Consider the following 10,538-nt stretch of genomic DNA (forward strand, 5'->3'; position numbering starts at 1 on the left):
AAGACGCCTACAGGACACTGGCCGCGGATCTACGACTTCTTTAATCTGCTTATGCTTTAATTAAAGAGACAGATCAAAGGTTGTGGGGTTTATAGGTGAGATGTGTCCTGGGTTTTGGTGGCTTTGTCTTCAGAATAAACCAGGAACCCAGAGAAGGTGGTGTACCTGCCCTGGTTGCTGTAGACGGCGTAGCGCTCGTCCTGCTGACTGTACAGCCACACTCGCTCTCCCTCCCTGAGCGACAGCATCAGGCTCTGACTCTGCATCTCCCGTCTCTTTGACATGTCCTCGTCAAACACCATGGCCTGCACCTGCCCTCTCCCGGTCATCAGCTTCACAGATACGGCCTTGCGAGGGTGTTTCCCCACGGTGAAGGCAAAGAAGTACACGCCTGGGAAGTGGCACGTGAACAACCCAGACGTTTTGTTGAAATGACCCCCTACGTTGACATATTCCATGTCAAAGTTCAAAGGCGGCTTGTCCTGACCCCGGTTGCTCTGACCCATGAACGTGGATGTCCGCGCCACAGAGAAGGCTGACTGTGGTTGCTCTGTAGACTGGGATGGACAATCAGGGCGAGGTGGAAATGGGAAGAGGTGGTTGCTAATGTCGCTGACTGGCTGGATTTCAGGATAAACCAGGTATCCAGAGAAGGTGATGTAAGGACCTGCATTACTGTACAGAGCATACTTGGGGTTTTGCTGAATCAGCAGCCACACAGTGTCCATCTCCTTCAAACTGATCATAACACTCTGGCTTTGAACCTTCCTCCCCGTCCCACGGTAGTCATCATAAGCTATGGCCTGCACCTCCTCCCCATTCTTCACCAGTATCACAGAGAGGAGCTTTTTAGGAAATTTCCCCACAGAGAAGGAGAAATAATAAGCCCCGGGGATGTGGCAGCGGAAGTGGCCGGTGTCTGGGCTGAAATCCCTGCCGACGTTGACCGTGAGCTTGTTGAAAGTCACTGCTTTCTGCTTGCCTCCCACCACACTGCTGGTCTGAGTGGCAGAGAAAGCAGAACGGAGACCTGCTGTTACCGGAGGGCCGTGAAAGGACACGACTGACTCAGAGTAGAGGATCGTGATGAGGAAACAGCAGGCCAGGTGGAAGTGTGAGCTCCGGTGTGCTGAAAATTGAAAAAGAGAGAATAAAAGGGAAAAGAGAATGAAAGAGGTTGCCAAATGAAAGGAATTTGAATGGATACTATATTGTTTTGGCTTTCTTTTATCACCCCTTAGTGTCTATTAGTAAAACCAAAAGGGAAACTTATCTCTTCGCTGTGCGTTTGTCTTTTTGACACCTTAATCTAACTGCTGAAATGTCTCCTCAGCCTTGATTAGGGTCTACAGGAGCAGTTAATCACAAATCAGCTCTGTTCATGATCTAAAACATGCAGGGAACATGCTTGAAGGAGACTGCAATGCCAGCATGTCAGCTCCACTTAACTAAGTCCAACAGGGAGTGGCCTGCCACTCTGAAGTTGCAAGTGCAGTATTCTGGCTACAGAGGGCATTGAGAGTCTGAGTGGCATTTCATTAAAGGCATAACATGCAACTTTTTCATGTTTTAAATCATTTTCTTGAGCAAGTATGTTCTAAAATGATCATATACAGGGTTGATGAAATGTCACTCATACCCCCACAGCCATCTGTGGCCAGAATACTGCTCTTGCAACTTCAGAGTGGCAAGCCGCTTCCTTTTGGACTTAGTAAAGTTGAGCTGGGATGCCAGTGCTAGAGGATTCTTCCAGCATGCTCCCTGCAAAATTTAGATCGTGAACACAGCTGATTTGTTAAGATTTATTGATGAATCACTCCTGTGGAAACTAATAAAGACTGGGGAGATGTTTCAGCTGTTAGATTAAGGTGTTTTAAAGAGGAATGCACAGTGTGCTAAAGGCACGCCGTAAACAGACTGTAAAGGCGCTGGATCAGGTTTGGAACTCTCTTTATCTACATTCACACATGACCATATAAAGCACATTCATTCTTCCTTGTACGACCAAGATGCCAGCGGATCAGCATCGATCGGTCACGAGGGAAGGTACATGAACAGCGTTCTCATAACAGGAAATGCATAACACTTAACACGATAAGCCTTAATTAATCCGGTAGTGCACTTACTGTTCATCCATGCACACATTTGACCATGTCCCGATGCTATTCCCCAGGCAGAAACATACTGCAGAGAGGAACTCAGAACATAAACCTAGAGCTACATAAGCCTCAAGAGATATAAATCTAACGCCATTTTCTCTCTAGCTGTACTTCCGGGTAACTTCAAAATAAAGTAACAAAGAGAGATTAGTCACAAAACTCAAGACTTTGAAGGCTTTTCTACACACAGCAAGGAGAAAAGTATCACTTTTGGATTTACTAATGGACACTTGGGGGTGCTGAAAACAAGCCATAACTGCATGGCATCCCTTTAACCATGTACAGGCTCATTTTAGCACATACTGGCAAAAGAAAATTACTTAAAAAAATAAAAAAGTTGCATAGTTTCTCTTTTATTTTCTTGCAGTGGATAATGAGGGAATCGTTTTGCAATATCAACCGCAAATGGTTAACATAAAGTCATGCAAGTTATTGTGAGCAGCAGCAGCACTGCTGTGTGATGTGACTGATGTTTCTGTTCTTCCTGTCTACCCAGACAAGAGCCTGAATTAGGTGCTGGTTCATCTGTTCCTGTGTGAGCTGAACAATGGAAATATTTCAAAGCGTTGGGAGAGGTGGGGCACCACAGCGCGCCAAAAGACACAAAACCAAAAAAATACCTGAGATTTCTTACATCAAACGGGGAGAGAAACACATAAAAATGCTTTCCCCCCTCAATTTACAGACCCTGCATTTGTTTATATTCATTTTATTTTAGAAACTTAATGGAACTTCATGGACCAAAACATTTTCAAACTGAATATCTAAATGAACTCTTCAAAATCACCCAAAAGATCCTAAAAATCAAGAGTCTGGTCGCATGTTAAAAAATAATTGTGTTAAAGGGTCAGAAATATGTTAAAGGAATCGAATAAGTCAAATAACTAAATGTAAGGAGAGGAAAAATCTTTCGCATGAAGTGTAAATGCTACAGATAGAAACACTAAGTGCAGGATGACGTTTTGAACCTGGAGATTTCCACTGCATGTCACACAATCCATAGAAAAACAGCATATTTGACTTAATGGTGCACAGGAAACGTTAAGGTAAATACACCAAAAGGTCCAAAAGAAATCTTGTGGAAAACTGACTTTGAAGGATTAAATAATATTATTGCATATAAGAACAACCTGCAGGAACATTTAGTGCTCATATAGAACACAATTTTATTCATGCAATAGCAAATAATTTAAATTAAATACTGTGTGGAATTAGAAATTAGTTAAACAACAGAACAGTTTGATCTCATATTTATTTTGACACATAATCTGCATCTAAATTAATAAGTAAATGAATTAATAACATTTAAAACTAATGACAAACACTCACCTGATGATCTTAGCTGGGATTGAAACAGCATGCTGGACTCTTCAGTGGTCAAATCTTTAAATGAAGTTGCTGTGAGTTTGGAGCACTGTCAATGAAGCCAGCAGCTAATGGAACAAAAAAAGTTGTCCATTCAGAAAGGTTAGGAGGAGGAGCACTGGTCTCCTCCAATCTACAGCTCAGATTTGTTTTGTCTAACCAAAACAGTTTTGTCTGCAAAGATTTCTGATGCCACTTTTTTAAACCTGAAGAATCTACAAGGTGCAAATGAAAAAATGTGATGTTGCAGTTTAAAAAGTCACCAAAGTAAAAGCAATACATGCAAATGATCATCGGAAGGGAAATCAAACACATATGAAAATAAGCAAACAGTTTTGTGTACAAGAAAAATCCAAAAGCATAATCAGAAAAGAAAAGGAAGAACAAACAGCCAGAACACATACAACTTAAAAAAGAAATTAGGATATGATTATAAAGCATAAAATTAAAAGCAGATCTGAATTTAAAAGATATTGAATTTTTCTACGGGGGTAGAAACTGTGGAAGCCCATTCCCGCCACTCAGATAAAAAGTAAAAAAATCTCATAATTATGAGATACTAAGTCATACTTATGTGATAAATATTTATTTATTTTAACTTGAGTGGCGGGAATGTTTTTACAGAATTCAGCTCACCAAAGGGATAACAAAATAAACTCTTAATTTCCTTCTTATTTTTTCATAAAAAGTTTCTAGTCACTAAAATATTTTCATTCTAATTCATTATCCTTCCTCTGGATTTTTAAAATTTCCCAAACACTTTCCAAAACCATCCCAAATAATGTTGCGGAACAGAAGTTGTGTTTTGTGGTTATTCTAACACCGGTTTGATGACGCGGGAAAACCGGAAGTCATGTGTTTGCTGTCAATGCCTATGAGAGAGCGAACCCACTGAGAGCTAAAAGCCCGCATTTAAGACAAGATGGCAGGACTGCCCCGCAGGATCATTAAGGTACTTATTCATAATTTATAGCGAAAGCACGTCGTTCTTGTAGTGGTTAAAATTATTCATTTATAGGTTAAAAATCTCCCGCTCCGATCCGGTGAACAGTCTTTTGTGCTAGCGTTAGCACCACTCAGGTGGCTAACGTTAGATTGATAAAGTAACTTCCGCTTTTTTGTGTGCAGATCCATCTAGACGAGGTATGGCTCAGAAATACGTGGATGCATTAGGGAAATAGTGGGTAATCATTTCGTTTTATCAGATTAATTTTAGATATAGTTAAAGCGTGTTACAATGCGGTTTACAGTGCTGAACGCGCCGAATAGCAAACGACGCTAACCCCGGCTAGTTTGTTAGCTTGGAATTTGAATTAGCAAGCAGACGCCATCCTGCTACCCCCAGATAACAAAAATATTCGTTTAATGTTCATTAACGCTAAATAAAAAAGTCGCTCGTGGTCTCTCTTTGTACGCCGATATGACTTTTCATTCATTTTGTATGCACTCTTCGGTTCAAGCGCTTCAGAATGAGGCCAAACGTTCAAACTTTTAACGATTAAAAGCTAGTTGGGAATCAAGTACATGCTTTTGCTGCACTGCACCACCATTGTGCATCAGTGTCTTGTATGAATGTTTGGAAGTGAAACGCGGATATCTACGTTGATCCTCTGCATATCAGAACCAGTATTCAGAAACATCTGTCTAGACAGCCAGATGTTGGATGTGCATTTTCTAAATGGTGCAATACTATCTGTGTATTTTAATGTCGATGCTGACTGATTAAATTCACCCACTGCTACAGAAGATCGACTGCTCTGGAAATTTGAAGAAATTGCTGTTGTATTGTGCTTTTCAGTTGGCATAATGCATATTTATTTTCCAAGCACCTGATTTTTGTTTTTTTGTTTCTTCTTAGCACACCTGTTAGATGTATTGTGTGTTTAAATTACCAAATGTATTAACTCCACTGATTGCTGCGATTTTACAAATAAAAACCTTACAGGAAATTTGGTAAAATGAAAGAATGGCAAAGATTTCACAGGTGTGTGAAGACTGGAGTTGGTGGGAAAAGGTGGGAATCCTGGGAACAGAACTCAGTGGGCCGAGCCTGTGAGCCCTCGAAGCGTGTGATTGGGACTGGGAGCCCCTCCTGTCTGTGTTTTCACTGCATGGTTTTGTCTGCGGGTTATCAGAAACATTTCTGGAATCTCTCTCCTGGTTAGATGGAAGGAAAGGGATTTTATGGCTTTTTTCCTCCCCCTTCTATTTCTGCCTCACACTAAGGCAGACGTCCGCGCCTTTTTCCAGTTACAGATATGTGCTTTGGTCCCTGGAAGCTGGGGGTTGGCTTGCTAGGATGGCTTGGTTAAAAGCCTGTGGTGTGTTGGATGAGACATTGTCACCTCAAACTTGCTATCGGACTTGAAACCAGTGCAGAAGTGTCTTGAAAAGGATGATTTCTGAGTGCTGACTTCTGGCATCGAAATGGTTTTATTTCAAACAAAAGCTTCTCATACGGTAAACTAAATTACTTGTGGCAGTGTGAGCATCCTGTCACAGGGTCCCGATTGATCACGCGCCCTGGCTACTTGGCCAAGGGGATGACCCTTTGGCTGACTGGTTAGCACACATGACTGACTCACCCGGGAGTCTGGGGATCGAATCCCGCCCGGGCCCTCGTTTCTCCACCTTGCCACATACTACATATTCCCCTTTTAGCCAGTGTACTTGTCTATCATGCAGCAAATATTTAGGGTTGGTTCATGTGGTACTTGCTGCAAAAAAAGAAAAGGAGAGGGGTGCCATAAAACCGGCCATCAGTGTTTTTCTCCTCTCTGCAGGGAGACTGAAAATAAATAAATGAACTTGCTCGTTTTTCCAACTGGAGAGGCTTGACCGGTTGTCATCAGTATCCTCAGTTACCCCAACTGAGATTCAAAAACTAACCTCAGGCTGCAGCTTCTTAGTGGCAAGCTCATTGTCATCACATGTGCACACACACACCAATGTGTTTGTGAGATATCCTCTGATTAAATGCCTCTATCTGAGCTCTAGGCTTCAGTAAAACATAAAAAAGACATCTTATTTCTAAGAACCAGACAGGAATACAGACAGATTGCTCTGATCCCCTTACTGTGTGGGATGACACATGCTTTCTGCTGCGTCTATTAAAAAAAAATCTATTTTGAGTTTTGCTGACTGGCTTTGTTTCAGCTCTCCGCTGTTTTGTCTGAAAACAAGCAACAATTAAATCCATTCGGTGAGTGGCAGAGGGTGTTGGGGTGCTGCGGAGTGGCGCAGTGATTAGCAAGTCGTTTAAATCATGCCTCTGGAGTTTCTGTGAGATTTTTTATTTTCATTACCCATACATATATTTCAAATGAGCAGATTACTCTAAATTGTCTGTAGATGTGCAGGTGAGCGGTCGGTTGTCTCAAGATGACCCATCCCAGTGATGGCCCACTTTAACCCTGTGATACTAACAGGCTGGTGGATTAAAAAAAAAAAGTCTCATGTTCAAATCTAAACAGCTCACCTGCCTGTTATAACACTATGAGCTTCAGAATATGTAAATCAAAATATTTTGTTGTTGTTTTTGCAGGAAACTCAGCGCTTGCTTGCAGAACCGGTTCCTGGCATCAAGGCGGAACCAGACGAAGGAAACGCCCGCTACTTTCACGTCGTCATTGCTGGACCTCAAGACTCACCGTTCGAGGGTGGCACGTTTAAACTTGAACTCTTTTTACCAGAAGAATATCCCATGGCAGCTCCTAAAGTGCGTTTTATGACCAAAATATATCATCCCAATGTGGATAAGTTGGGAAGAATATGTCTGGACATTTTGAAAGGTAAGAGTGGCTTTTTTATTTTTTTTTGACTCCCAAGCTTTGTGGTGTGATTATTTCTTATATCTTAACCCATGCATATATCACCAGTCTCACCACGCTTTTCACTTTACTTACTCATGTCTTCAGATAAATGGTCGCCAGCTCTGCAGATTCGTACAGTGCTGTTATCCATCCAGGCTTTACTAAGTGCTCCCAATCCCGACGATCCACTAGCGAACGATGTTGCAGAGAAGTGGAAGTCCAATGAAGCTGAAGCCATAGAAACAGGTGAGAGATTTGAACATCAACATTTTTTATTCCAGTCTGTCCCTACGTGGGTCTCACTTAGTGAATTGTGGGGTTAACACAGCTGTCTTCAAACCCAGAGATTTTGTATCACTTTATTTATTTATTTATTTGTTGGCTGCTGATCTTCAGGAAATAGGATGGGAGAAGTAGAAATACGCTGTTTTATCTGATAAAAATCTGATGTCCAAGCTGGAACAATTGTGTTTTCATATTTTTGGGATTCTTAACTGTGTGTAGGTGTAGACCCATCCACCCATCCATTATCGTCTGTTTATCCAGGGTCGGGTTTTGGGGAAAATAGCCTAAGCAGAAAGGCCAGACTTCCCTCTCCCCAGCCACTTGGGCTAGCTCCTCAGGGAGAATCCCAAGGCGTTCCCTGGCCAGCTGAGAGATGTAGTCTCTCCAGCGTGTCCTGGGTCTTCTGTTAGGTCTCCTCCCAGTTGGATGGGCCAAGAAAACCTCACCAGGAGGCATCCTAACTAGATGCCCGAGCCTAATCAACTGGCTCCTCTCGACGTGGAGGAGCAGCGGATCTACTCTGAGCCCCTCCTGGATGACCAAGCTTCTCACCCTATCTCTAAGGGAGAGCCCAGCCACCCTGCGGAGAAAACTCATTTTGGCTGCTTGTATCCGCGATCTTGCTCTTTCGGTCACTAGACCGACCGGTAAATCAAGAGCTTCGCCTTTCGGCTCAGCTCTCTTCACCACGTTGGATCGGTACAACGCCCGCATCACTGCAGACACAGCACCATCTGCCTATCGATCTAATGCTGCATCCTGATCCCCAAGATGCTTTAACTCCTCCACTTGGGGCAGGACATCATCCCTGACCCGAAGAAGGCATTCTACCCTTTTCCGACTGAAGACCATGGTCTCATCCCAGCTGCTTCACACTCGGCTGTAAACCTCTCCAGCGAATGCCGTAGATCACGGTGTGATATTGACCCTTTGCACGTGACGTCACGCCACTCATGTGACCGCCCTTTCGCCATGATGGATGGCAAAAAGACCGTTTACACCCATAGAAACTCCAGTGAAGGTAGTCAAAAGAGGCCAGTTTGTAGCCTTTTATCGCTTTTATTTAGTTGATTTGACAGTAAAATGGGTTTAGCTTGCTGCGTGGTTGGCTGCACTAAGAGACAAGGACGTAAACTCAACTCGTTTTATCTTTTTAATAACTGATGGAGACTGAGGACGGAGATGAACTGCAGCGATCAATCAGTCAAGCGGACTAGCAGGCCTCAGATTTGCAGCGAACATGTTTTTACCGGGTAAGATTAACGGGGTTCATTTGTTTCACGAGGAAGACAGGGACAGGGATGAATGTGATGTGTTATACAAGTTATTGATAATCCTGATGGATGGGTATGTCATCACAGATGATGCGCTCCATCCACTGTAGTGTAAAGCGAGACAATTATTAACAATATTAAAGCTCCGATGTATGATTACGTGTGTTAAAATTACGTTATTTATTTATATGAGCGTCGGCGTTCAGAGATCTTCTCATTCCGGTGTGAGAGCAGCAGCTGAACCCGGTAACACCACCAGCAACAGAAGCTGGTAGGGATCCGGACTTTTTAAAAATCAGCTTTGGTGTAAAGTGAAACGCTGTTTACAACATAAAGTTATAAATCCAGAGGGGCAGAGTCAGCAACATGTTTACGTCGGTGAACAGCTGCAGAGAGAACGTAAGCCAACGTTGGTAAGCTAGTTAACATACCGCTCTCTATGAGCCCCCGCTAGATGCGCTACTTCTTCTGATAACTGAACTGGGCATGAACTAGTTGAAGGAATGCTGGAGGAGTTTTTTTGTTTTTGTTTTGATCACAAAAACAATTTCAGGCTCTACTTTTCCCTTTGTTTACTACTCGTTTCGCTCACTGTTTACATGCTTTTGTCGTCCACCATGGTGGACCCACGTGATTAGGTGACGTCGGTGCAAAGGGTCAAAAGCCAACAGGATAACATCATCTGCAAAAAGCACAGACCTGATCCTTGGACAACCAACATTTCTGAACAGAATCTGTGACAAAGGGACCAAGCTCTGACAGCGGTCATACAGGGACCTAACGGCTCATAATAAAGGGCTCTTAGGACATGCTTTGTTAAATATTTCATTACAAAAATACAGTTCTAATCTGAAATAGTGGCGCGTAAATAACTGTGTTATTATTTTGTCTCTCCAGCAAAGACATGGACCAGGCTTTATGCTGGAAACAAAAATGAGATTTAAAGCAGCCCAACAGGTGGAGACTGAAGCGGACATCGACTCTTGTGCTGCCAAGATCTCCTCCAGCTTCATTTGCATTTAAAGGACACAGCCTCTTATTTTTTATATATATATGTATATGAAAACTGCTGATATCTGGTGATTTCAGTGCACATTAGTGTGACTCGTCTTCATCCTAACTCACTACTACTCAAATGCATGGGCAGAGGTTTAGATCTACTCACCTTGCTTTTCTTTGTCTGACTGGGGAGATGGAGGAACGAACTACCGAGTGAAAGGCTGAATGTGGAATATGACATATGTAAATCTTTTTATGTTTTAACTTTGTTTTCTGTGTTTTGTTTATTTAAAGCTACTAAGTGCTACCAGCCTGTGGTATGTGGTCCCTCACCCTGAGGGTTTTAGCCTGTGTGCACCTCCCTGCAGGAAACAATCATCGCGCCAATCCTTCACACCTGGATTGAACAGAGGAACTAAAAACCCAAACTGAGCCAACCGTTCTTTTAACAACCTCTCTCCATCTCAGCTTGACGTCCCGTAGGGCCTCAGGATGAGAGAGTGGGATAAACACGATGGCCGACGTGAGCCTTTCTTTACTTCTCATCCATGTTGTGTCATTAGATTTTAAATGTGAATTCTCCGTGCTCCTGCTGTACTAACTATTGTCGCTTCTTTCTCCGATATGCCACCTAAGTCTACAAG

The 10,538-nt window shown here is 42.8% G+C and overlaps 2 protein-coding genes across 2 annotated transcripts; one reads left to right on the forward strand and one right to left on the reverse strand.

Annotated features, from left to right (window-relative positions):
* Positions 1-89: 89 nt before the first annotated feature.
* c1qtnf13 (C1q and TNF related 13) lies at positions 90-3,583 on the reverse strand. The gene is made up of 2 exons (XM_054733189.2): positions 3,489-3,583; positions 90-1,129 (listed from the first exon to the last, which is right to left on the reverse strand). The coding sequence occupies exons 1-2, from the start codon at positions 3,517-3,519 to the stop codon at positions 90-92; spliced, it is 1,071 nt and encodes a 356-aa protein (XP_054589164.2). The 5' UTR covers positions 3,520-3,583.
* Positions 3,584-4,354: 771 nt separating this feature from the next.
* On the forward strand, positions 4,355-10,210 carry ube2na (ubiquitin-conjugating enzyme E2Na). Its single transcript, XM_015964778.3, has 4 exons — positions 4,355-4,476; positions 7,069-7,315; positions 7,442-7,582; positions 9,793-10,210. Exons 1-4 carry the CDS (start codon positions 4,447-4,449, stop codon positions 9,837-9,839), a joined length of 465 nt encoding a protein of 154 aa, XP_015820264.1. The 5' UTR covers positions 4,355-4,446; the 3' UTR covers positions 9,840-10,210.
* Positions 10,211-10,538: the final 328 nt, after the last annotated feature.

The sequence above is a fragment of the Nothobranchius furzeri genome, chromosome 4, assembly GCF_043380555.1.
Source record: "Nothobranchius furzeri strain GRZ-AD chromosome 4, NfurGRZ-RIMD1, whole genome shotgun sequence".
Lineage (NCBI taxonomy): Eukaryota > Metazoa > Chordata > Actinopteri > Cyprinodontiformes > Nothobranchiidae > Nothobranchius > Nothobranchius furzeri.

Bases quoted from the DNA above. Each gene is read 5' to 3' on its own strand.
- c1qtnf13 (XM_054733189.2), bottom strand. From the start codon at position 3,519: ATGCTGTTTCAATCCCAGCTAAGATCATCAG. The intron at 1,130-3,488 runs GTGAGTGTTTGT...TTCAATTTTCAG, and splicing joins ATCCCAGCTAAGATCATCAG to CACACCGGAGCTCACACTTC.
- ube2na (XM_015964778.3), top strand. From the start codon at position 4,447: ATGGCAGGACTGCCCCGCAGGATCATTAAG. The intron at 7,316-7,441 runs GTAAGAGTGGCT...TCATGTCTTCAG, and splicing joins ATGTCTGGACATTTTGAAAG to ATAAATGGTCGCCAGCTCTG. The intron at 7,583-9,792 runs GTGAGAGATTTG...TTGTCTCTCCAG, and splicing joins AGCTGAAGCCATAGAAACAG to CAAAGACATGGACCAGGCTT.